This window comes from Octopus sinensis, linkage group LG25 (genome assembly GCF_006345805.1).
Source record: "Octopus sinensis linkage group LG25, ASM634580v1, whole genome shotgun sequence".
NCBI classification, from domain to species: Eukaryota; Metazoa; Mollusca; class Cephalopoda; order Octopoda; family Octopodidae; genus Octopus; species Octopus sinensis.
Genome location: NC_043021.1, coordinates 25,488,929 through 25,516,181, shown reverse-complemented (window position 1 = coordinate 25,516,181; position 27,253 = coordinate 25,488,929). Strand labels below are relative to the sequence as shown.

The window sequence follows — 27,253 nt, the reverse complement described above, 5'->3', positions numbered from 1 at the left end:
GCTAACTCTTTTTACATATATATATATATATATATATATATATATATATATATATAGAGAGAGAGAGAGAGAGAGAGAGAGAGAGAGAGAGAGCAATAAGAAAATGGAGTGGATCAATAGGTGGTTCATTAACTTTTTGACATTATATTATGTCAATTTATTATTGCCATAATATAATGTCTAAAATTTGATGAACCACCTATTGATCCCCTCCATTTTCTTATTGCTATATAAATTAATGGTAAAATATCTCTTTACCTTCACCCATTTTGTACACTAGGTAATGTAATTGCAATGCAATGAAAAAAACACTTGTATATTAATGATAAGATATTCTACCAGCAGTATATTGGATAGATATTATACCTTAGTTGGTTAGATTCATAACCTCTAACTTTCTTGGAATATGTGTGTGTGTGTGTGAGAGAGAGAGAAAGAGAGAGAGAGAGAGAGAGAGAGAGAGAGAGAGAGAGAGAGAGAGAGTGAGAGAGAGAGAGAAGTGTTAAAGGTTTGAACAAGGATAGTGGCTGTTACCGGATCAGACTGTTTGAAGGCGATATCAATGTCAACACCAGGACAGAGTGGGTGGTGGTGGCCACACAGTTTGAAGGTGAAGTCAAAGTCAGGTGTAGGGAGACAACACTGCTTGAAGGTGAAATTAGAGTCATTGCCAAGAGAGATATCTTTGTTATGGACAGTTTAGGGGTCAAAACAAACCCTCTCATACCCAATGACTTTTGATCTCCAAGTGTTCCCAGAAGGAAGGGACCATTGGCATTTAGATAATTTGTTGTTATTTATTTCCTGGTTCAGTAATTATATAATGAAAAGACATTCCAACCATGGCCATCAAGTAGTTTTATAGGCATCTGAGACTAATATTACCTAGTGTGCCCTTCCCCATTCTTATGATGGTAGAGTGTTATTTAAGAGAAGTCTAGCTGCTTTTTCTAGCAGCTTGAATGACCGTAAATAGAGTCCCTGTCAGTTGAGTAATTTTGGACAATGCACATCTTTGTTATCAGGTATGGCTGTGTGATTAAAAAGTTTGCTTCCCAACATTATGATTTTGAGTTCAATTCCAGTGCATGGCACCTTAGGCAAGTCTCTTCTACTATAGCTCATCACTAACCAGACTGTTGTAAGTGAATTTGGTAGACAGAACCTCAAAGAAACCCATCATGTATGTATATATGTGTGTGTATATAAGTATTCATGCAATTAATTATGAAATGGTAATAACTCTCACTTTCTCTGTTTATCCGTATGAATATATTTCTGTGTGCACACATGCATGTGTGTGTTTGTTTGTTTGCCAAAATCAGCTGAATGTCCAGTCAGCCATGCCAAATGGTCAGTATCCTAAAGCCACATCTGATTGTCTCATTCTATCAGCTTTTGAATTTATTCCGTTAATTTTCCTGCAATAACAATTTTTCAGGTGAAACATTTTGCTGGAGTTCTAAGAAAACATGGTGTTCAGAAAGGAGATCGTGTCCTGATCTACATGCCAGCCATTCCTCAAGCTATTGTAACTATGTTGGCAGCAGCCAGAATTGGAGCCATTCATGCTGTAGTGTTTGGCGGATTTGGTGCCAAAGAACTTTCCAACAGAATTGAACATGCAAAAGTAAGAGAAGTTTGATTGATTATTGGTGAAATATCGATTTATAAATTTAAGACACAAATGAAAAAATATTGAGGATCATGTAAATAGGTCTTTATAAACTTCTCAACCACATGGTTTCTGGTTCAATCCCAAAAGCCAACCAAAACCTTGTGAGTGGATTTGATATGTGGAAACTGAAAGAAGCATTTGTGTATATTCCAGTGTGAGAAGACCTTTTGTTGTGGAAATTAATCTCTGGAGAAAATTCTCTTCAAAGACGACAGTTTGGGTGAAGATCCATCAATATTCCTCAGTGAATTCCATCTGACCCATGCTAGCTTGAATAAGTAGACGTTAAAACAATGAGAATGATGATGTTCTCCATGTCATGCTTACATCCATCAAAACTTCCATGCTTCCCAAAATTCACCAACACTACTTTTGATGCCCCCCACCCAACTTCGTTTTTTATATTTTATAAATATTTCTTTTTTTTTTGTTATGACTCTTTCACTGTCCACTTCCAGTGCATTATTATGTGTGCTGTTCATTGGCTAATTATTATTATTATTTTTTCTTTTGATGGGCTCTAGTGTATACAATAAGTTCGTTTTTTTTTTGTATTATTATTTTGCTGTTATATGCTTTTAATCTTAATTCTGAATTTCTACAATTCTGTTTCAAGCCCAAAGTCATTGTCAGCTCAAACTGTGGCATTGAACCAACCAGGATTGTTGAATATAAACCAATTTTAGATGAAGCATTAGAACTAATCAGCCATAAACCGAAAAAATGCATTATTTTCAACAGACCCCAGGTGAGCTTTCTCTGCACTAATTTAAGTGCTCATTTTACACTCTCTATATACACATATATTCAGTTCCAGTCTATGTATATATACATGCATATGCACTCTCTCTCTCTTTCTCTCTCTCTCAACGTATGTATGTATGTATATATATATAAAACAGGGGAAATTTGATTAGTAAACCATATTATGTAATGTCAGAGTCAGTAGTTGTAACGATAAAAATTTGTTGCTATTATTGCATGTTGTAGGATGAGAAAGATGAACAATGCATGCAGTTTTAAGAAAGTATTTATTTACCGTTACGTTGAAAAATGCCATCCCTCGACAGGCAGGTTATTATGAATCCAAAAGCATGCGAAAGAAAGTTAGATGCGGTAGAATGTTTCTTTGCATAGTTTGGCATATATGAATAGTTTGTAGTAATCCGCAGATAGTGATAGAATGATGTTGTAAGAGAACAGTATTAGAGCTAGTGAGAGTTGTAGGGTGTGGAACGTTGTCTCACAGTTGCTGACAGAAAATTTCATTTCTCTCGCTGACCATTATCTTCAGTAGAGGCATTCCCTGTGATCGTGATTCTAGCAGTCCGTTCCCTAACTAATTGAGTCATCACGAGCTGCCTTGTTCAGTTGTCACCAAGTGACTACTTGGTTTTTGCTTGGGGGTTCTTGTTTTTATAGCTATCCAGAAGGATAGACATATCATTGAGAACAATAGATTTAGTTGGTGATCTTGTTATCTCTATTCTATCTTTTGGTGAAGTAGAAGAGGTTAGAAAGGGTCAAGTGGTGAAGACATTATTTCAGCCTAGCTAAAGGCATCTGGAAAATGTAAAACTGCTGTCAGAGAAAATCCATTGTTCCATTGTGGGAAAATTTCTGTTGCAGTGTTAATTTAAATTTGGCTATGGTGGATCGAATCCACTTCATGCATGCAAGATCCACTACATACATATATATATATATATATGTACACACACATATATACACACACACACACATGCGTGTGTGTGTATCCATTTACAGTTTATTGATTATTTTTCTATAAACTGGTAACAGACATGGCTGTTATGAAGTTCATTTACCAACCACAAGGTTTTGAGTTCAGTCCCACTGCATGCCACTTTGAGCAAGTATCCTCTACTAATGCCTTGTGAGTGGATTTGACGGGTGGAAACTGAAAGAAGCCCATCATATCTACATATATAGGCGCAGGAGTGGCTGTGTGGTAAGTACCTTGGTTCCAGGTTCAGTCCCACTGCATGACACCTTGGGCCAGTGTCTTCTACTATACCCTCGGGCCAACCAAAGCCTTGTAAGTGGATTTGGTAGATAGAAACTGAAAGAATCCCTTGTATATGTGTGTGTATGTTTGTGTGTCTGTCTTTATCTCCCTACCATTGCCTGACAACTGATGCTGGTGTGTTTACGTCCCCGTAACTTAACAATTCTGCAAAAGAGATCGATAGAATAAGCACTAAGCTTACAAAGAATAAGTCCTGGGGTGCTCCAGCATGGCCACAGTCAGATGACTGAAACAAATAAAAGAATAAAAAAAGAATATATATATATATATATATATATATATTATCATCATCATCTTCGTATATTATCCATTTTCCATGCTGGCATGAGTTGGATGGTTTGACTGGAGATGGCCACTCGGAGAGCTGCCCAGCATGGTTTCAATGGCTGGATGACCTTCCTAATGCCAACCACTTGACAGAGTGTGCTGAGTGCTTTTTACATGTGTGTGTGTGTGTGTGTGAGCAAATTAGCACAGTCTTCTTGCATATGGACGTGGAGAGTTGCATAAAAAAGTGACAGTCTCTTAAAGTGAATGGAACTTGTGGAAGAGGAAGATCCTATCAGTGCTGGTGTACTGTAAAATTCATTGGTGCTGATGCCACATAAAAAGTACCCAGTTCACTCTGTAATGTGGTTGGCATTAGGAAGGGCATCCATCTGCAGAAACCAAGCTAAAACAGGCTGTGGAACCGGGTGTGGCTCCTGGCCTTGCCAACTCCTGTCAAACTGTCCAACCCATGCCAGCATGAAAAATGGACATTAAATGTTGATGATTATGTGTTTATGTCTCTTTGTCACAGATAGAAACAAGTATTACATTCATAGAAGTAATGTTCCTTGTCTCCAGTCTTCTCTGAAAGTACAACTCACCATGGAAATAATGCTTTGCTTAGAAACCAGTGAGGGTTAGCAAGAGGAAGGTTGTCAAAAATCTGATAAATTCCATCTGACCCATGTCAGCATGGAACAGTAAGAGTTCAATGATGGTGAGGGGAATGATAACCATGGAAAATATCCAACTATTTTCCGCAGTTCTGGCAGATTTTATTCTTTCCTGGGATAAATAAAGCAGTCATAGTAGGGGCCAGCACATAAATGGCACCCTCGTCTGTAGATTGAGTTCTTCACGAGAACTGCCTATTCATTGCTAAGGGACCTGGGCCCTAGTTTTCTTGTAATCACATTGTAATCCACTGTGGAATGGGGATGTGACTGAAGGGGAACTGGTACAGCATCAGAGTCGACCAATGTACACTGAAGCTGAACATCCAAAGAGAGATGAAGTTAGTAAACAGAATGAGTCTTGCTTCTTCTGTTGAGTCTGCGAATTAATTCAGCAAGAACATTTTTTTGAAATGCTGTTTTAATTAGAAATGTCCTCTCTGTACCTGTACCTAATGACATACCTTCAAAACGCTCTGCTTAAAGGTGTTGTTGTTATAAGGCATTCAAGCTGGCAGAATCGTTAGCACACTGGACAAAATACTTCATGGCATTTCTTTTGGCTTTGTTTTGAGTTCAAATTCTGCTGAGGTTGACTTTGCCTTTTTGGGGTCAATAAAATTTGAGGACCAGTTGAGGACTGGGGTCAATGTAATCAACCAGAATGCTCCCACGAAACTTCAGGCATTGTGCCTATAAAAGAAATGATTGTTATTGTTGTTGTATTCCACTGTTAAAAAGAACAAGTCCTGGTCAACCGTGTTTATTCCTCATGAGTGATAAACATTCTGCATGATCAGTCTTTTGCAGTGTTGAGTGATGTTTTTCTTTCAATCATTAAGCTAATCTTGACTGAGTATTAACTACACAAGGTGTCTCTCATAGCATTCATCCCAAAACATCTAATAATTATAATGCAAATAGCAACAGGTGTGGCTGTGCGAGTAAGAAGCTTGCTTTCTAACCATGGGGTCTTGGGTTCAATCTTGCTGCATGGCACACTGAGTAAGTGTCTTCTGTTATAGCCCTGAGATGACCAATGCCTTGTGAAGTTGGTCAACATAAACTAAAAGAAACTCCTTCTGTGTGTGTGTGTGCGCGCATGCGTGTGTGTGTGTGTGTGTGTGTGTGTGTGTGTGTGTGTGTGATCTTGTCTTGACATTGCACGGGAATTGTGAACAAGTGTCATACAAATGGTGTTCTTTGTCTCCAGTATTCTGTGAGAACATGTCTGGTCGTGTGTAAATATTACATTGTTTGGAAACTGGTGAGGGTTGGCAACAAGAAAGGCTCCCGGCCATAGAAAATCTGCATGAGCACATTTCATCAGATCCATGGAAGCATGGAAAAGCAGACATTAAATGGTGGAGGAGGAAACTAAATCAGAACATTTCCCTCTTAATTTAATAATAAAACAAGATAGAAAATATATAATAGTCTTTCCAATAGTCTTGACTATAGTCAAGACTCTTGAAAAGGTTGCAAGACACAACGAAAATTTTAGGAAAACAAAAATAAGAAATAAGTGGAAATTTTACCACTAAGTGTGTTAAATAAGGCACAAAAACAAAAAGAACTTTCCCCAGACACAACAGAATATGCTTCAACACCCGAACTCATATAAAGAATCTTGCAAACCAAATCCAACAACAAAATATATAAATTCTGTACAAATAAATTTCCTGGATGTTTCTTACTAAACATTGAAAGAAATGAGTCGTAATTTTAAAAGATTTTAAAAAAATTTGTATTTTATGCATGTATTATTTCCATATCAGTTGAATTTGAAAGATTATTGTTTCTATACCTGAATTAATGTTTTACAGGCAGAAAAGGCAAAGTTTAAGAATGGCCTTGATGTATGTTACATGGAAGAACTTTCTTCTGCCTCACCAACAGATTGTGTACCAGTGCCAGCAATGGATCCCCTGTACATTCTACATACATCTGGAACCACTGGATTACCTAAGGTAGAGGTTATTTTGTTTGGGAATATTTCATATCTGCAAAAACCAATGAACACAAAACTATCAAATAAGAACAAAGTACAACAAATTGAAACATAAACAGTTTTACTAAAAACACCATTTGAGTGTGGCCGTTGCCAGTACAGCCTGAGTGGCCCTCGTGCCAGTGGCACGTAAAAGCATCCACTACACTCTTGGAGTGGTTGGCATTTGGAAGGGCATCCAGCTGTAGAAACTCTGCCAGATCAGATTGGAGCCTGGTGCAGCCATCTGGTTCGCCAGTCCTCAGCCAAATCATCCAACCCATGCCAGCATCGAAAGCAGACGTTAAACGATGATGATGATGATGATATATATATATAATATGTGTGTGTGTGTGTTATTAGAAGTTTCGGCCAGCTCATTGTTGGACTGTGATGCCTTAGAGTTAGTCTTGCCTTTATATCGTCTCTGTTGAGTTAAAATCCTCTTTGGGTGTGTGGGGTTGAGTGGTGTGGTAATTAGGTTTTTATGGTTGGTTGTTTTGGAAAGGTGTCTTGGAAAATTTTTTAATTGGTTAAATTTGGGGTTATGTCATTGTTTGGAATTCATTAATGCATGTAGGACTTTGTAAATAAGCCTGCAGGTGTTCCTCTTTTGTTGGGTAGGCAAAAGGTGTGAGGGTATTTTTGTAGGGATTATAACCTTCCTGTTTTGTGGAGGTGGAATTTGATGTCTGTTTATAAAATCCTGAGTAGCAGTTTTTAAAAATATTTTTGTGATGTTTTTGCAGTTTTAATAATAAAGCATATTACCCTACTTCCAGTATTCAAGTATTTTTCCCACCTTGCCTCACACTTATGTGCTTACTCTGGTATATATATATATATATATATATATATTTTATCATCGTCATTTAATGTCCATTTTCCATGCGAACATGCGTTGGATGGTTTGACAGGGTCTCGTGAGCCACAGGACCACATCAAGCCCAGTGTATGCCTTAGCATGGTTTCTATGGCTGCATGTCCTTCTTAACACCAACCACTTTCCAGAGTAGACTGGGTTTGTTTGTCTTTTTCTTTTTTTTTTGTGCCACTGGCACTATTGGGCTGCTGAGCCACTTGTAAGAATAGTAAAAAGCAAAACTCCTCTCAACTAAGTAGGGGACTGTATTTGAGGTGGGGGGGGGTAGTGCAGCAGTTTTATGCCAGGAGTTGAAAAGATAGAGGGACAGAGGGACAAGGACAGGTGTCTTGCTACAGAGGAGATGCCTCACAGGGATTCAGGTTCAGTCCCACTGCATGGCACTTTGGACGAGTGTCTTCTTCTATAACCCCAGGCAGACCAAAGTGAGTGGATTTCTTAGACATATATGTACATATATATCTATATATGAACATATGTATCTATGTCTGTACGTACGTTTCCATGCATGTGAGTGTGTGTTTGTTTGTGACTCCTTGTTGTGACACTGCATGAGTTGTAAATGAGTGTCACTGTTATACAAGCAGTGCCATTCGTCTCCAGTCTTCCATGTAAAACGTATCTGAGTATGGGGAAATATTACCTTGCTTGGAAAGAGGTGAAGAGGTGAGGGTTGGTGACAGGAGGAGCATCCAGCCATAGAAAATCTGCCTCAACAAATTCTGACCCCTGCAGTCATCATAGAAAAGTGGATGTTGAATGATGAGGAGGGAGATTTTGAATAATCCCTAAATATTCTTCAAAAAAAGAGTGTATTTATTCGCTTTGGAATTCTAAATTACATTTTACTTTCTGAATATATTTTCAGGCCATTGTACGTCCAAATGCTGGCCATGCTGTAGCACTGAAGTGGGCCATTCAAAATGTTTATGGTATCAAACCAGGGGAGGTAAGTACGATTGATTTCTGAAACTAAAAACCTCAACATTTGCTGACCCCTGATTCCCTTTGTTTGGGAAAGGAACTTCTTCATTACACAGCCATGCCTGTGCCTGTATCTTTAGAAAAGGGGTTGAGTTTAATGCTAAAGCAGTGCAGCTAACCAAATTCTTTTGAAACAGGCAAATTTTCTGTAGATTTTTAACTGGGACTTATTTTATTGACCCCCAAAGCATGGAAGACAGAGTCAACCTCAGCAGAATTTGAACTCAGACACGTAAATGTGGACAAAATGGTGCTAAGTGTTTTGCCCAACATGCTAACAATTCTGCCAGCTCAGCACCTTATCTACAAGAATTAATTATATTAATATTTAATAACAGTGGTTATTATGATTAACAAACATTTGTGATCACAATTTTTATGAGGTGAACCATTTATTCTTTGCTTCAAATGTTTTCTTCCATATTTCTCTTGACAGGTCTGGTGGGCAGCCTCTGATCTTGGTTGGGTCGTTGGTCACTCTTTCATTGCTTATGGTCCTTTACTTAATGCAAACACGTCTATTTTATTCGAGGTAGGTTTTATTTGGAAATAATTTATTTATCTTTTCATATTTGGCTCAAAAGTTGAATTTCAATATTTTAAAAGAAAGAAACAACAACTAAAGTATTGCGTATTCCAGGGCAAACCAGTCGGCACCCCCGATGCCAGTGCCTATTTCCGAGTTCTGAAGGACCATGAAGTGGCTGGCATGTTTGTTGCACCAACAGCTTTGCGTGCAATTATAAAAGAGGTATGAAAATATATTTACTTACCCACCTTTTAAATAACGAAACGTATGTAGGAGTTGGGCAGAATCTCTCTGCATGTATTTTATCGTAATGAGAAGTCATCTTCACCATCATCATCGTTAAATGGCAGTACAGAAAGGGGAGCACAAGAATAGTAATAATTATACTGTTAGCAAGGGAGATGATGTGTGGATGGGTAAGTTGAAAGAGGCAGATGTAGGGCATAAAGAGAGTGAAAGATGTAGAGCGATGGGAGCAAATAAACAGGAAATTCAGGTGAGAGAGAGAAAAAAATAACTTGGTAGTACAAACGGGTGATCAATGTAAAATATAAGTGGAGAGGGGCAATATTCTTTTTAACTGTTCTGAATATAATCTTGCTAATCTATTCTCATTTTCTTCCTGTAGGACAATGAAGGAAAGCACGCTGAGAAATATTTCCCATTTTCCAAGTAAGTTGCCTAAAAAATATGTTTCTTTCACATATTTATGAAATACTTGTGTATTTCTGTACAGTATCTGTTACCCTTCATCATCATTATCACCATCATTGTTTTACAACCACTTTTCCATGCTCACATAGGATGCATGGAATTTGTTGAGGCCAATTTTCTAAGGCCAGATGCTCTTCCTTTCAAAAACCCTCACTTGTTTCCAAATCAGGTAATATTTCCTCACAGTCAGACATGTTCTCATGGAAGGCTGGAAACAAAAGACTCTTCTTGCATGACAGAGACATTCACTTGCAGTCATTACATCATGTCAAGACATGGAGACATACACACATACACACATGTGTATATACATACATACATGGTGGCTGCCCCCTCATTATCGAGTATGGCCATTGCACGAAGCTTAATCAATGTTGTTATCGTGCAATGCCTGTGCAATGAGATTTTTTTTAAAGTGTGGAAAGGCTGTGCACTGAGTCAATCCCACTCACTAAGCAACAGCAGCCATAATCCGAAAAGAAGAACAAGTCAACATCATTAGTAACCACTGAGCCGCAGGTTTTATGTCGGAGTTATCCCAGTTACCTGAGTTACCTTCTCCTAGAAGGATGCCCTAACAAAGGCTAGGAGTCCTTCACTCCCAATGGTTTAACTGCGCAATCGAGTATATTCAGTCCGATTATTTCTATGTCCCCGCGCATGATACAGCCTTAAGACATTTATTGGATGGCCGCTGACTCTCAAGAGTTCCTCCGCCCTTTGACAGGATTTGTTTTTCATCCCGCAGGGTGTCCAATAAACACCCTCCTCACCAAGCAAGCTTGGTGGGGTTGCCGGTTTAGTCGCCGACGACCCGACCATGCAACAGGTTGTACTGGGTTACATGTTGCCAGTAGCACTCGAAAGTGACCTGACCTGAACATGCATACATACATACATACATACATACATACATACATACCTACACACGTACATACAAACATACATACATATATATATGTTTGTGTCTGTGTTTGTCCCCCACCCACCATCGCTTGACAACCAATGTTTGTGTGTTTACATCCCCATAACTTAGCAGTTCAGCAAAAGTGACTGATAGAATAAGTTCCAGGCTTACAAAGAATAAGTCCTGGGGACGATTTCTTCAACTAAAAGGTGGTGCTCCAGCATGGCTGAAGTCAAATGACTGAAACATGTAGAAGAGTAAAAGAATAAAAGAATAGATGAGAAAAATGGGTGTGGTGAGGAGGGTGAGGAAATGATGGGAAGGGAGGGAGAGATGTAGAGTGACAGCGATGAATAATAGAGGGACCAGACCAGGGATCAGGAATGATTTTATATCATTGACCCCTAATCAGAATCATTGATAACTTGTCAATCCCCATCGGATAAATTTTAAATATATATATATATATTAAATGTCCCTTCCCCTGCATTGAGATCAGTCTGGATTTTATTTATTTTCTTGTGTCTCAACCCTTTTCAGATGTCTTTGATTTGACAGGCTTCATGGCATTGGTCCTGAAATTTTTTTCAAATAACAAGTGCAGAGCCATTATTTTATTGACAATGAATCGTATAAAATCCAAATTTAAATACTGTTGTGAACACTGCTGGAATTAATATCAAAGACTGCCATTATGGGTGCTAAACTTTAAAAAACAAAGAGAGAAAAAGAATAAATTCAGAGTTGTACGACAACTAAGTCTACTCTTGACTGTAAATGGGCAATAAATTCACTCTCTTGTATTGAACATCTCTGTTGCAATATCTTCCTTAAAAGTGAACACTTGTCCTCATAAGTGTGGCTGCAGAATTTACTGAGGGGTTACAAATGCAGGTCCAAAATGTTTTACAAACAAGGTCAGTGTTTTCAATCTTAATTACCTGAACAAACATATGCATGCATGCATCATCATCATCATCATCATCATCATCATCATCATCCTCCTCCTCCTCCTCCTCATCATCATCATCATCATCATCATCATTATTATTTTTATTATTATCATTATTATCATTATTATTATTATTATTATTATTATTATTATTATTATTATTATATTTGTCCATCAATCAAATCAGATCCAATAATGGAAAAGCAATATTTCAAATCAGTCCAAAAATGTTTTCATGCTTGTCCATTTTGTGGTGATGCAGTTTCTCAGGAGGACATTCAAAGCATTTTCATTTCTCCCCCACCACAATCTTAGGAGTTGCGCTTGCACCCACTCTACCCAAGCCTCTGTCCTTAAATTGGTTCACCAATCTGCCAGTTGGCATTGCAGCTTTACTAGATGTGTGCCAATGATGTGATGTCTGTTAAGGCATTTTGAATTTCTATATTGTATTTCAAGTGGACCTTTTTTAATTGAATTCATGTTGAAGTAACAATTCAGTTATAATTCAGCACCCTTAATGCTCAAAATTGACCCCTTTGATAGCTACATAGGCCCCATCTCTCAGGGGTCAATTTTGACCATTTTGTCAACCCCTGTATTAGACAAACCTTCTGATAGATTATGTTTTTAAAAAATCTGCTCCTTCATCATGTATTTTGTCATTCTTATTTCACAATCCAAAATATTTCGATCATTTGTATCATGGAATTACATCCAGTCTTCATAGAAATTAGACCTGTTGAGGCAAGTGAAATCGAAATCAAATTCAATGACTGGCATCCGTGCTAGTGGAGCTAGTGGCATGTAAAAGCACCCACTACACTCTCGGAGTGGTTGGCATTAGGAAGGGCATCAAGCTGTAGAAACTCTGCCAGATCAAGATTGGAGCCTGGTGCAGCCATCTGGTTTGCCAGCCCTCATGCTAGCATGGAAAGCGGACGTTAAACGATGATGATGATGATGATGATTTAGGCAAGTGAACGTCCATTTGAAATTTAAGATGAGTGTTTTTATGCAAGTTATTTTGTTTGTATAACTTTCCATAGTTTGCTTCTTCCAGGCTGAAGGCTATGTACGTGGCTGGGGAGCATTGCGATAAGACGACCATGCAATGGACCAAGAGTATTGTACAGAAACCAGTTTTGGACAATTGGTGGCAAACAGGTGCGGTTCTAGTTCCATCTCTTTATCTTGTACTGGTTTCACTCATTGGATTGAGGCCATGTTGTTTGAATGATAATTAACTTTTTTAAAATATAAACTAAAATCTATTTAAAACAAAATACAGTATAATAATATATCATACACGCCACGCACACACACGCACACACACCCACACACACACACACACACACACACACACACATACATATGTCTCCGTCCTCTCCAAGGAGGTACAAGCACCTTCACGCACACACATACACATGACAGGCCTTAGTTTCTGTGGTGTTATGGGCTGTGATGGAGCTATGTGGTGTTGGTGGGGGGGATTGCAGATGACGTGGACGGAAGTAAGGCTTGCAGGGGCCGGCCGAAGAGTGAAAGGGGCATGCGTGGGCAGGAAGCACGTGTGGTCAGCAAGCACATGTGGTCAGCAAGCACGTGTGGGGAGTTCGAGCAAAGACGGGGCAGAGACAAGACGTGTCTATTTCGCGAGAGTGACCGCTGATTCCGCCGAGGTCAACAGGTCAGGCCTTTTCTATTTCTTTCTCCCGTTTGCTTCTTCTCTCTTTTGTCCTTCTCCTCCATCACTCTGCAGTTTCTGTCGACCAAATTCCCTCACAAGACTTTGGTCAGCTCAAGGCTTCAGTAGAAGACACTTGCACAATGGAATGGAACCGGGAACCATGAGGTTGGGAAGTACACTTATGCACACAGCCACATGTGTGTGTGTGTGTGTTTGTGTGTGTGTGTGTGATGTGATGTGTGAGTGAGTGTGTGTGTGTGTGTGATGTGATGTATGAATGAGCAAGTGAGTGAGTGAGTCTGTATATGTGTGTTGTGAGTGAGTGAGTGAGTGAGGGTGTGTGTGTGTGTGTCTGTGTGTGGATGAGTTCATATTTCCCCTCCACATGTCTTCGTAAGCAAAAGTGCCACCGTTCTCGCAGCCAGTGTTGCTTGTTTGCACCGCTTCACCTCGAAAGCACTTCACCAACTCCTGACGGGTCTTCCTATGTTGCATGGCCTCTGTAGGCAAAAGCTGCTTTCAAACAATTTCTCTCTACTTCTCTACGTAACTATGTCTGAAGTGTTTATTGTTCAACAGATTCAGAGATTATTGCATTTCTTGGAAACAAGCATCAGGAAAGGCATCTGGCCATAAAAATCTCTGCCCCAACGGAGTCATGTCTGACTCTTGTAAGCATAGAAAAGTATACATCAGAACGATGATGATGATGATGATGATAGTAGTCGGGGGTGGGGTGCCACTAAACTTCTTAATAATGGTATTTTTTTTCCTTTGCAGAAACATCTTGGCCAGCATTAGCTTCTTGTTATGGTCTTGGAATGAATATGGAGCCATCCGTTGGTGTATCTGGAAAACCTGTTCCTGGTTGGAATGGTGAATTTCTTTATCACTATTTAATTACTCATTAGATAATTTAATTCACTTCTTCAAATTTTGTAAAAATTATTTCAAAAGTTCATACATAATAATAATAATGATAATAATAATAGCAGAAATTTTCTGGTTCTGTGTAATTATTAACAGAAGCAGTCAACTGTCATTCTGGAGCAATTCATAAATTGAAAGGAATTTGGTTTACTCTGAGTATCTGCCCCATTCAAGCTTTTTATTTACCTTCAGTATACCTGTAATCTTGGTACACTTCTTGTACACCAATTTTCCACTCCATCTATGCTATATGGAGCTCCAGCTGTTTCCAGATGGCAGCATCATCTTGTTTCTGATTAATAAAACTTTAGTTTTCACCAAGTTTACCCTGGGGCCTCTCAGTTCTAGGTTTTTTTCTTCTGGAAGCTTTCCACAGATCCTGTTTTAAGGTCATCAGAATATAAAAGTTCCTATAAAACAAACCAATCTTGACTTCTGTTCTGGTTGGACAACTACAATAAAGAGGAAGATGAGTGAGAACTGGTTCCATGCCAAGTTCCACTCTGAATTCCTTGCCATTTCACATTTTGCTAACTGCATCTCTGTACAGGACTTGTGCTGCTCTCCCAAACAATTTCATCTAAACTAGTTTTCTTAGAGACCACCAAACTACCGACCATGGTACCCTGTCAAAAGCCTTCTCCACATCAATAAATGTTAAATAGAAAGGCTTTCTTTTTAAGTAAAAGACCAAATTCTCTTGTAGTTGTCTCACAAATAAGAGAGCATCCATAGCACCCCAACCTGGCACAAATCTAAACAGCATCTCATCTCAACGGATTCTCTTAATCAATTATGCAAATTGTTTTCCTGTTACTTTCAGGGCTTGGTCCATCACATTATTTACATTTGTCCTTATCTTGTTTGTTGTTAACACAACATTTTAGCTGATATACTCTCCGGCCTTCAAGGTGAGGACAAATATCCGTCAAATGTAAATAATGTAAATAATGTGCATAATTCCTCATCTCTTAAATATAGAACCTGCTCCATCAGTTTGACAACTCTGTAGGTGCTTCTAGCATAATCATCGCTCTTGTAGCAGTCAATACCATTCCTTTGGATATGAAATCTCCTTCTTGCATTATCTGATTGATTCTGTGAATGACTAGTTTCAACTCTTCTTCATCAGATATTTTCAGCTTCTCATTAACTATACCTGACTGACCTGCTATTTTCCTTCGCTTCAAACTGTCAATGGCTATTTTAACCCCTAAAATAGCTGGTCCCTCTGTTGTCTATACTTTCAGTAATTACTCTTCTTTTCAGATGCTTCCCCACATTCAACTTTCTTTCTTCTCTTCTTTAGTCCGGCTAAACACACCGCTGCCATTTCAATTACATTTCCTCCAAAAACATTTTGATTTATTCTTTAATTGTAAATAACTGCATAATTAATTAACAACCATCAGAACACAGGTGATAACAATTACACCATTATTCGATTTATGTTACCACCTTTAAGGGATATTCATTTTACTTATTATAATTAAATGCTCAATTTTTGTTAAACTTTTGTCATTTTTCAGTCAAAATAATGGCCCCAAAATCTTTACAAGAAACTAAAATTGGCGATCTGGGCCAAATTGTTATCAAGTAAGTGTTAACCTTAGATGTGAAACAGCTAATAATATTAACTATAATACAATAATATATAATATAATATAATATAAATAATGATAATCAGTGTGTGAGTGTGTATGTGTGTGTGTATGTGCATGTGTGATGCAGAAAAATCTGCTTTAATTCTGTGTGCACTTTAGTATATGTATTTATTTGCATAGAAGGGGTTATAACCCAAACTGTGTCTTTTTTAAGCACATCTGCATGTACACAGTAAGCAGATATTTGTGGACAGATGTTTTCTCTTGGATAAGATATTTGTAGCATTTGAAATTTCTTGTGAATTACGCATCGAAACAGACAACTGGAAGAATTTGGTCTACTTTTAATTCCATGTCACACATGTTTCATTACAGAAGAGAAATCACAAAGACATACACAAAGAAAAATATTATTATTTTTGAGTCTTTATCTCAAGAATTATGGATCAGAGATTCCATATATATGTTTTCCTACAACCATACATTTGTAGTTCTTTGTAATGAAACACATCTAAAATGGAATTAAAAATATACTAAATTTTTCCATTTATTATTTTTTTTGTTATTGTTTTGATATGTATTTATTTGAATGTATGAGTGCTTCTTTTTATTTCTGATAAGGGAACTTGAACAAAAGTATGTTACTGTCATTATGCTTGGGTACAGCTTGAAGCTGTAACCATGTGCAATCAGATACTCTTGCAACAACGACATAAATTGCTTCAATTTCATTCTCCAGGCTTCCTCTCCCTCCTGGAGCATTTATTTCTCTTTGGGAAAACAATGAAGGATATAAGAAGATATATTTCAGAAAGTATCCGGTGAGTTTCTTTCCAGGAATTCTTGATATTAAATCCTCTTGTTCTGGTTTTGCTATTTTGGATTGTCCTCCAGAGGTAGAGGCATGGCTGGATGGTTAAGAAGTTCATTTCTCAACCATGTGGTTTTGGGTTCTACTGTAGCATCAGGCTAGCCAAACCCTTGCAAGGGGATTTGATGGACAGAAGGAGCCTGGGAACAATAATGGCTAAGAGACGGTTCCACACAGTTCAACATCTGGGAACTTCTGAACCAGGGCCCCACAACTAGATGCAGTTTAAATTCATATCCAGATCACACACACACACACACACACACACACCTATAAAGCACGTGATTTCAGTTTCAGTTCCATTGTACAGTACCTTGCGCAAGTGTTTTCTACTTTAGCTCTGGACTGACCAATGGCTTGTGAGTCAAAATTTGATAGATGGAAACTGTGTTGAAACCTGTTGCTGGTATCACATAACTGGCACGCATGCCAGTGGCACATAAAGGGCATCTTTTGAGTGTTGGGCCTCACAGAGGCAAAGTGGCTGAGTTCCTTTCAAGTGTTGGGCCTCATGGAGGCAATGACTGAGACCTTTGGCATTATGTCATACTTGAGAAGAAGACCCATCAAGCTGAGCAAAATTGCATTCATGGCAGATACCAGTGTCACGCAAATTGGCACCTGTGCTGACGGCAGATAAAACACCCATTACACTCTCGGAGTGGTTGGCATTAGGAAGGGCATCCAACTGTAGAAAACCATGCCAAATCAGACTGGATTCTGGGGCAGCCTCCCAGCTTGCCAGCCCCAGTCAAGCTGTGCAACCCTTGGCAGCATGGACAACGGACATTAAATGATGACGATGATATATAGCAGTGGCTGATTGTCCCTTCTTTATTTATATATTGTGAGTAAGGATGAATGGCTGCCATCTTTATCCATTACTGAGGAAGGGTAAGATCTTGAAAGCAGTTCTGGTCTACTGCCCTGGCCACAGTAGACGGGAGTGGTTTGCTCCCATACTTGCAATATATCAGACACACGTTGTGTGTTGTTAACCAGCTGGAAAAGATGTTTTCCTAGTGTTAAAATGTAGTAACAGAGTCCTGTATGGAACATTATTTTTCAGTATCATCGCCCCTTGCATTACTTATAGAGATTTTAGAACTAGCCACTTCACTTATATATATATGTAACCACATGTGAATCATTGGCGATTTTTTTCCCTCCATCTTCCTTTTCTATTGGACTTTCCTCTGTTTCTGAAGAAGGGCTTTGCTCGAAATGTTAAACCATCTTTCTCTCCTTTCCTGAGCGTCTGCTAATACTTTACATGTACCATGTCTTTTTTTTCTGTTTGTTCTTCGTGTTTTTTGGGGGATTTACTATATATATATACAATGGGACTGAAAGGAAATCACATGCTTTATAGGTGTGTGTGTGTGATCTGGGTATGAATTTAAACTGCATCTAGTTGTGGGGCCCTGGTTCAGAAGTTCCCAGATGTTGAGGAGTATGGAACCTTCTCTTAGCCATTCCCAGGTTCCTTCTGTCCATGAAACACAATTTATATAAGTTATTATTATTATATTTTTTTTTGCAATTTACTTAATCTTTGACATTTAATTTTTATTTTAATGTTAATATTTCTTTTATATGTAATTTTCTGGATGGTGTAATTTAATTCTTCATTTTGAATTGATAAAAGGTGGTTTTCTTCTAATTTTATATATAGGCGTAGGAGTGGCTGTGTGGTAAGTAGCTTGTTTACCAACCACATGGTTCCGGGTTCAGTCCCACTGTGTGGCACCTTGGGCAAGTGTCTTCTACTATAACCTCGGGCCGACCAAAGCCTTGTGAGTGGATTTGGTAGACGGAAACTGAAAGAAGCCCGTCGTATATATGTATATATATACATGCGTGGGTGTGTTTGTGTATCTGTGTTTGTCCCCCTAGCATTGCTTGACAACCGATGCTAGTGTGTTTATGTCCCCGTTACTTAGCGGTTCGGCAAAAGAGACCGATAGAATAAGTACTGGGCTTACAAAAGAATAAGTCCCGGGGTCGAGTTGCTCGATTAAAAAGGCGGTGCTCCAGTATGGCCGCAGTCAAATGACTGAAACAAGTAAAAGAGTAAAAGAGAGAGTAATATATATGTGTGTGTGTGTGTGTGTTTGAAGGTGCATGGCATAGTGGTTAGGGTGTTGCACTCACGATTGCGAGATCGTGGGTTCGATTCCCTGACCAGGCATTGCATTGTGCTCTTCAGCAAAGCACTTCATTTCCACATTGCTCTGCAATCATTTTGTCACCTGACATGTGCCACACGGTGCACCTGTACAGCTAACGTTGATTTGATGGAGGGAGTGAGCTTATGTGAACACAAGCATTTGATCAAACAAATCGTCTGTGTGGTTGTTCAGCAAGAAATCACTGAGTCTTCATACATAGTCTAACGACGGGCGAGTCCGTCATATACACACACACACACACATACATTCATGAACACACTTATTGATCCACAATAACACACACACATATGCATTACATACATGTACATGCACACACACACACATATATATATGTATTATATATGCATAATGACATGGTCCAGTGCTTGTCCTTGCAGGGTTACTATGACACAATGGATTCTGGTGTGTGTGACAGGGATGGATACATCTCTGTCTTGACAAGAACTGATGATGTCATCAATGTGGCAGGGCATCGACTCTCAACAGGTGCTTTGGAAGAGGTAAGCATGCCATCAGTTTTAAGCTTTGCTTTTTTACCTGATCATCCCTGATGACTACCTCGTCACTGTCAATCTGTCAATAAAGGTAAAGAAGAACTCCTTAGATTGAAAGTTTGATTTGTAGGTAGGTAAGGGGTTGGGGTGAGGAGAAGAGAATAAAGGCTTATAGGGAGGTAGGTAGGTGGGGTTTTGGGTGGGTGAGTGGGTGGGGGGGAACTAGATATATGCATAGTTCAAGCAGAACTCTTTAGTTTGCGACATAAACAGACAGACAGGTAAATAGATGGTAGGTAGGTGGGTGGGTTTAGGCTGGTGCATAGAACTGGAATTGTTTACAGAGAATGAGTTAGACAAACAAATACATATTAGCTACCTTGATAGATAGACAGACAGACAGAGATAGATGGACGGACGGACGGACGGACGGATGGATGGACAGATAGATGGACAGACAGATAGATAGATAGATAGATAGATAGACAGACAGATAGACAGATAGACAGATAGATAGATAGATAGATAGATAGATATAGATAAAAAGACATAAACCTTGATGTCCGAAGATGAAGTTTATATATTAGATGTTTTCATATATAATATATATTTATATATATATATATATTTTATATATATATATATATTTTTATATATCCTCTTATGTGTATAAACCTATACACACATGCATATATACTCATACAAACACACCCATAAATGTGTTTACAAGAGTTAGTTTTAGTAAAATATAGTTTAAGTCTGAATTTTATTTGCAGGCAATTATGCAAAATAGTGCTGTGGCTGATGCGGTTGTTATTGGTGTCCCTGATGACCTGAAAGGTCAAGTACCTTTAGGATTGTGCGTCCTGAAGTCAGGTAAGAAGTGTTGAACTTCGATTCTGAGCTTTTGTTGAGCCTCTGTTGTGTGTGTGGGAGGGCAGTTCTGTGAGAATATTGAGAGCGTTAAATAGTGACTCATTATTGAAGTGTTATTAGTCTCTCAGTGGTGGTAAGAAGAGTTATTTTGGTTGGTGATCAGTCAATATTCCAGCCATGACCTTCTCATCTTTTTGGTTTTGCCAGAAAATTGCTTTGTGTGTGGATTTGGTGAGTGAAAGAAGCCTGCCATTTGTATGTGTGTGTGTGTGTGTGTGTGTGTACGCTTGTCTTGACATCATGAGATGGTTATAAATACACATCACCATCAAAGAAGCAATGTTTGAGGAAATATTACTTGTCTTGGAAATAAGTGTTTGTGACAGAAACGGAATCTGGTGTAAAAAAATTCTGCCTGACCCATGAAAGCATGGAAAAGTGGCTTTTAGATGATGGTTATGATGATGATGGTCATGATACTATTTCAAAAACATTTACGGCTAAGATTTTGATGCAAATCCTATAAAACTATGATATTGATTTATGTATCCCCCCCCTACACACACCTCAATGTTTAATAATTAATTCATTTAAAATTAGAGATGCTTTGTGTTTGAAATTTCAGGTTTGACCAAGAATGCAAATGAAATTATAGAAGACGTTATACAAATTGTGCGAGTGAGCATCGGTCCAGTTGCTTATTTTAAACAAGCAGTCATAGTGCCAGCGTTACCGAAAACCAGATCAGGAAAAACTGCTCGCAACACAATCGCAGCTTTGGCAGCTGGAAAGGAATTTAAGGTAAGAATCAACGTTTGGAGATAAAAGAACCAAAATCTCTAAGGAACAGATGCAGAAGCACGTATTCTAGTGGTTAAGGTGTTGCATTCACATGGGCAGAGTGTTGTGTTCTTGAGGAAAAAACACTTTATTTCATGTTGCTCCTGTCCATTTTACCTTAAATGAGAAATCCTGGGATGGACTGGGATCCTGTTGTCTCAGTCATGCTATGGAGACTGCAAAACTGACCCCACAAGAAAGCCAGAATCTCTGAAAATGATATTTGTTTTCCAGTTGAGAGTTATAAACTAAATTCCTTTTGCTAATTATAATCATGTTTTGCCCCTCTCTGCTGAATAAGTTTGCTTCTCAGTCAACACAGTTTGGGGCTCACCCTCACTACATGGCAGACGCAGCAAGCGGGGTCAGTCAGCGAGGTGCCCTGTTCAGGCCAGTCACACGGACAACGAAGTTACGTTGTTATAATGCACGACATATCAGTATGTATGTATATGTGTATGTATGAGTATGTATGTATGTATGAGTGTGTGTGTATGTATATATGAGTGTGTGTGTGTATGTATGTATGTATGAGTGTGTGTATGCTTGTGTCTCCTTGTCTTGTTATTGTTCAAGAGTTGTAAATGAGTGTCACCGTTATACAAGCAGTGTCGTTCATTTCCAATCTTCCGTGAAAATCATGTTTGCTCATGATTAGATATTACCTTGCTTGGAAACAGGTGAAGGTGACAATCACAAAGGTCATCTGGCTGTAGAAAATCGGCCTCAGCAAATTGTGTTTGACCCATGCAAGAATGGAAAGAAAAGTGGACACTAAAACGATGACAATGAAGCGCTGAAAAGTGAGGTTGGTTCCCTAGCATCATACCAACCGTGTGTCCATCACTTGCTAGATAAGAGAAATAGGGGCCAAGTCCTGTTTCTTTTGTCTTTCCTAAGCTGCTGCTTATAATGTCAACATTCACAAGTCCCCAAAGTTAATTCAAAATGCATTCTGATGAACATTCATCATCATCATCAACGTTGTCATGGGTGGGCAATTTGTTTCCATGGAAGACTGAAGATGAAAGATACTCGTTTACACCTGTCACACAAAGAGACACAAAACCACACACGTATACGACAGGGGTCACATATGACACCTAGGACCAAATCCACTCAGCTCAAGGTCCAAAGTACCTTTTTTTTTTAACCCTTTAGCATTTAAACCAGCCACATCCAGCCTAAATACTTTAGCAATTTTTATGTTCAGACTAGCCAGATCTAGCCTCTCACACCTACCCTACAATGTCATTCTAAAAATAAACAACCACATCACCGAAATCTCAAAGCTATGAGATAATGTATAATTTGAAACAATACAAATAAATAAGCATTACACTTGATACAATAATCTGAATGCTAAAGGGTCAAACTTTTTAAACCCCTTTACCACACGGCTGTGCCTGCATTTAAAAAAAATGGTTAAAAGCTGGATCCTGAAATATTACAAAATTTCAAGAATATCACCATAAGTTTGTCTTATTTCTGCTTTTTTTTTTTCCTTTCCTTTTCCAGATTCCACCGACAATTGAAGATCCAAATGTGTACAGTGCCATCAGGGAAGCTCTGCAATCGATTGGATTTGCAAAAACGGTTAATGTCACTGGAAGCAATTAAAGCCTTGAATCAACGGAAATAATTCGATATTAGATTTATTTTTATATCATTGATTGGACAGAAGCTATGTAATATACACGATGATATATATTATAATAATATGTTTTACATCTAAAATAATATTCGGATTCCTTACAGTCAGAAAAAGAATGTGTGTGTGTGAATGTATGAAGGTGCAAGCCAAGTGATTAAGGTGTTGTGGTCATAATCGTTAGACCCTGGTTTCAATTGCCAGACTGAATGATGCATTGGGTTCTTGACTAAAAGCCCTTTATTTAACATTTCCTCTCAGCTGTTAATGGATAATCCTCTAACAGCTGGGAGGTTAACCGTGTGACAGACCAGTGTCTCATTCAGGAAGGACTAGTGTGATCTTAGTCACTTATGGAACCATGGAAACCAGGTTCGTTTCTGGCTTTCAGAGTCTTGACTGAAGATGCATGTGTGTGTGGAGGGGGGGGCTATACAATTTGGAATGAGACTTCACTTTATGTAACTTAACCAAGTTTATAATTTTTTAACGATATCTAAACTCTACATCGACTTAACTTTTAAATTACTTTTAGATTTCAATTGTTACTGTTTACAAATGGAAATAAAATGCAGTGATTTTTCCTAATTTTTTTTACTGTTTGTCCCTTCTGTTAAGCATGGGCTGGACAGGGGACATAATTGAGGCAGGGGTTTGATGCTTTTCCTGTTGCCAACTCTAAACTGTTTATTGAAGGAAGTGATTTCTTATGCCATGGGTCTTTAAAAGCCTTGAATCATTGATCTTGATGTCCAACAGGGAAAGTAAACACATCACCAGTTCTCTCAAGCAAAGAACATCACACACACACACACATACGTATGTGTCCAGACATGGATGTATGGTTTAGACGTTCCTTTGACAGCCTCTTGATCTTGGATTCTGTCTGCTGCACAGCACCTTTGACCAGTTCCAAGCTGACCAAAGCTTCAATAAATTCCTTTGGACCGTGCAAGCATAGAATACAACATTAAAATATTGGTTACAAATATTGGCACAAGGCCGACAACTTTAGGGGAAGGACCCCACCCCACTACTCAACTGGTACTTATTTTATCAACTCTGAAAGGATGAAAGGAAAAGTCAACCTTGGCAGAATTTGAACTCAGAACACAAGGACAAAAGGAACGCCGCTAAGCATTTTGCCCAGAATACTAATGATTATACCAGTTCAATACCTTAAGACAACATTAAAACATTGACAAAGATGTGTGTAGCGTCTTCCTATTGTCCCTTCCCCCCCTCTTAGCAGTGGAAATTGTTAAGAGAGCAGAACTGCACGTTTTGTCCCCATTTTGTCCAAGCAGTTATCATCTCCTTGGAACCACTACCTTTGTCTGTCCCTTTATTTTCATCCCTATGTACTTCTCACTTTGTCCCTGGCACTGTATACTTTTTACCCCACCCACCTATTACCCCCCTTCCCCATCAAACTGATATTCACCATTGACCACACTTCCACCCATGGTCAACATTCTCTGCATTCACCTTGATCTTCATCTCTATCCATCTGCCACTCTCCTTTCACATTTTCACAAACTTTCCCCCCTCCAATCTGCTGCCCCACTTCACTGTAACTTGAGGCTACACCCTGATATATCTTGACCCCTATCTTCTTTCTTTTTCCTGCTGGAGTAGCCACGTATCTCCTCCACAGCAACGCACCTGTTTATGTCCCTTAAACTTCTCACCACCTGGCACAAAGCCACTTCACGCAATACACCCCCACCCACTCAGTTGATGGATTTTGTCTTGTGATCTACTTGGTCACCTCACTAGTGCAGGTGCCCCAAAAGAAGCACCTAGTACACTCTGTGAAGGGTATCCACCTATAAAAACCATGCTAAAGCACACACTGGAGCTCAACACAGTTCTGTGGCTCACTGGTTCCTGGCAAACCCTCTAACCCATGCCAGCATGGAAAACATGTCAAACAATGATGGTGATATATACACTCATATATGACAAACCTCTTGCAATTTTCATCTGCCAAATTCACTTGCAAGGTACCGGTTGACTTTGGGCTCTCATAGAAGACCCTTGCCCAAGGTGCTGCACAGTGGGGTTGATGTAATCAACTTTCTCCCTCCCTCAATTTGCTGGCCTTGTGCCAAAATTAAAAACCAATATTTTTCGGCTTTATTCCACTCTTTATAAAAGCCCAGCAGTAGCATTTCACTTAAAAATTGATTGATTAAAAAGCAAAAGTTTCTAACAACCAAGAAATCATCAGCTTTTAAACATCAACGTTTCAAAGTTCTGTAGAATCAGAAATTTCTTCTTCCTCGTTCAGTATCTGTCCATTTGTAGGTTTGACTATTTCCTGAAAGTGCCTGCAACAGACACCAGTGAAAGCTGTTGATCATAACATTTTGGGGTTCGCATAAAGCTCTTTCATACAGCTCTGCTTTTCAGAAAGCAGAGCTGTATTTTCTGATGTTCTGCAGCAAATATCTGGATCCCTCAGTAAGGCAGTAAAAAGCTGTTTTGTGGACTCTAGTGAATCAACATCAGGTAGATAACCTTTTCCATTGGATCAACACATTGCAGTTGCCTCTTGTTTCCACTTCTTGACCAATCGCTTGTCACAAATTTTCAGCTTGGTGCCAATAAAAAAATTATCTTTACAGAAGCATGTTTGTGTCCAGGACCATATTTGAAGGTATTTCTCTTCCATTGCTCAAACGCGTACTTGAGCTTTGAATTTTCTGCTTGTCTTTGAGTTGTGTGATTTAATGGTGTCCCTCCATGGCCTATCTATTAGCATTTTGTTGAATGTGAGCCTATGATTCAGGCATCTCCAGCTGTCTTTGAACAGCCGTCTGGTTGCATCTTAATTGTAGCAAGCTTCACTTTCAAGTTATTGCTGAGCTGCACTGCTGGCAGCATTAGCTTCAAGTTTTCAGTGTCACTGCTTAACTGTCTCCGAGTAAGAGTATTCTTGCTTTTAACTGCAGAAGGTGTTGTATGTGTGGGAGATCTTTTCTGCTACATTATTCATGGAGACAATGGATTGCTCATAAAATCAAGACTGCACTTTGGACATGCACCTCCAGAATTCCTCTCTTGCTTAAATAATCTGTTGATGCATCAATTTCAGAAACTGACCCAACAGTAGAATCAGCAGCGACAAGTATTTCACTAAAATGTCATTTTGCAGTCTTGACAGGTGTGTGTTGCAATTTCCGTGTCTGAAGTTGGTTTGTATTCAGTCTCCACTGAATCTTGTTGGAATTACCATTTTGTAGAAACACAGACTTTATCTTGTTTTACTGTCCACTTTTCTATGCTTATCTGGGTCAGATGGATTTTAAAAAAGCAAATTGTCTACAGCTGGATGCCCTCCATGTTGCCAACCCTCACCTGTTTTCACACAGTGTAAATATTTGCCCATGGCCAGACATTGCTTTTCATGAAAGATTGGAAACAAACAACACTGTTTGTACGATGGTGAAGCTCATTTTCAACCATTGTATGAGATGGCAAAACAAAGGACAACCACGTGTGGTGGGCTTTCAGTTTCTGTCAAACAGATCCACATCCAAAGCATTGGCTGGTCTAAGGTTATAGAAGAAGACACTTGCTCAAAGTGCCATGCAGAGGAACTGAAACTGAAAGCACATGGCTGGGAAGCAGGCTTCTTAATTGCACAGCCATGCCAGCACCAACATTAACATGAGGTAAAATGCTACAGAGAAGGCAGCAAATGTATAATCAGGTTGTATTTGTAGTTAACATGCAATTTACTGTTGTAAAAAAGTGAAAGTAAATTGTGATAGAAACTGGAAGGAGTTGCCAGACCCTCACAGAAAGCTCATCCATTGATCATCAAAACTGTTTCTTGCGATATCCAACGCCTTATAATGTTTCGTGTATGTGATAAGGGGCCTCAATCAAGCAGCCTTTTTCTGTACCCATTTTCTACAGCCTATACTCTTTGTTGCACTCTCTTCAGTAATGTTTACAAAGCACATATTTAGATTCTTCTATTTCCACTGTAATCGAACATTCTGCATAATCCAATCCACAAAGTTATGGCTGAGCTTCCAAGTGCAGCTCACACATCTCTCGGGAAATTGCACCAATGAACCACGGTATTATTACAGCTCAGAAATCATTTCATTCTGCAGGTAATCTCTGACACACATACCTGAATTATAAAGAATAAGGTGGTGAGCTGGCAGAATCGCAAGCACACCGGGCGAAATGCTTAGCGGTATTTTGTCTGCCGTTACGTTCTGAGTTTGAATTGCGCCGAGGTCGACTTTGCGTTTCATCCTTTCGAGGTCGATTAAATAAGTACCAGTTATGCACTGGGGTCGATATAATCGACTTAAACTATTTGTCTGTCCTTGTTTGTCCTCTCTGTGATTAGCCCCTTGTGGGTAGTAAAGAAATAGAATAGAGTCAAATGGCTCTTCTCAAAAAAGGAATTGACTTGTGGAGTCCAAGTGAATCCACTGGATCAACGCCACCA

General features: G+C 38.9%; 1 protein-coding gene across 2 annotated transcripts in view; it reads left to right on the top strand.

Moving 5' to 3' along the window:
- The window catches only part of LOC115224412 (acyl-CoA synthetase short-chain family member 3, mitochondrial-like), a 43,825-nt gene that overhangs the window by 11,291 nt on the left and 5,281 nt on the right, over positions 1–27,253 (top strand). Inside the window, exons 3-17 of one of the 2 annotated variants that reach the window (XR_005003744.1) lie at positions 1,442–1,630; positions 2,295–2,426; positions 6,496–6,639; positions 8,411–8,491; positions 8,963–9,058; positions 9,167–9,277; positions 9,684–9,727; positions 12,692–12,795; positions 14,099–14,194; positions 15,778–15,844; positions 16,592–16,673; positions 19,293–19,415; positions 20,186–20,285; positions 20,911–21,086; positions 22,644–22,904. Coding sequence is in view for 1 of the 2 variants with exons in the window: in XM_029795310.2 (XP_029651170.2) it covers positions 1,442–1,630; positions 2,295–2,426; positions 6,496–6,639; positions 8,411–8,491; positions 8,963–9,058; positions 9,167–9,277; positions 9,684–9,727; positions 12,692–12,795; positions 14,099–14,194; positions 15,778–15,844; positions 16,592–16,673; positions 19,293–19,415; positions 20,186–20,285; positions 20,911–21,086; positions 22,644–22,745 (1,647 nt within the window). In the remaining variant the exon portion in view is untranslated. Of the gene's footprint in view, positions 1–1,441; positions 1,631–2,294; positions 2,427–6,495; positions 6,640–8,410; positions 8,492–8,962; positions 9,059–9,166; positions 9,278–9,683; positions 9,728–12,691; positions 12,796–14,098; positions 14,195–15,777; positions 15,845–16,591; positions 16,674–19,292; positions 19,416–20,185; positions 20,286–20,910; positions 21,087–22,643; positions 23,366–27,253 lie in introns of those variants that run through there. The other variant, XM_029795310.2, reaches the window with a different exon arrangement.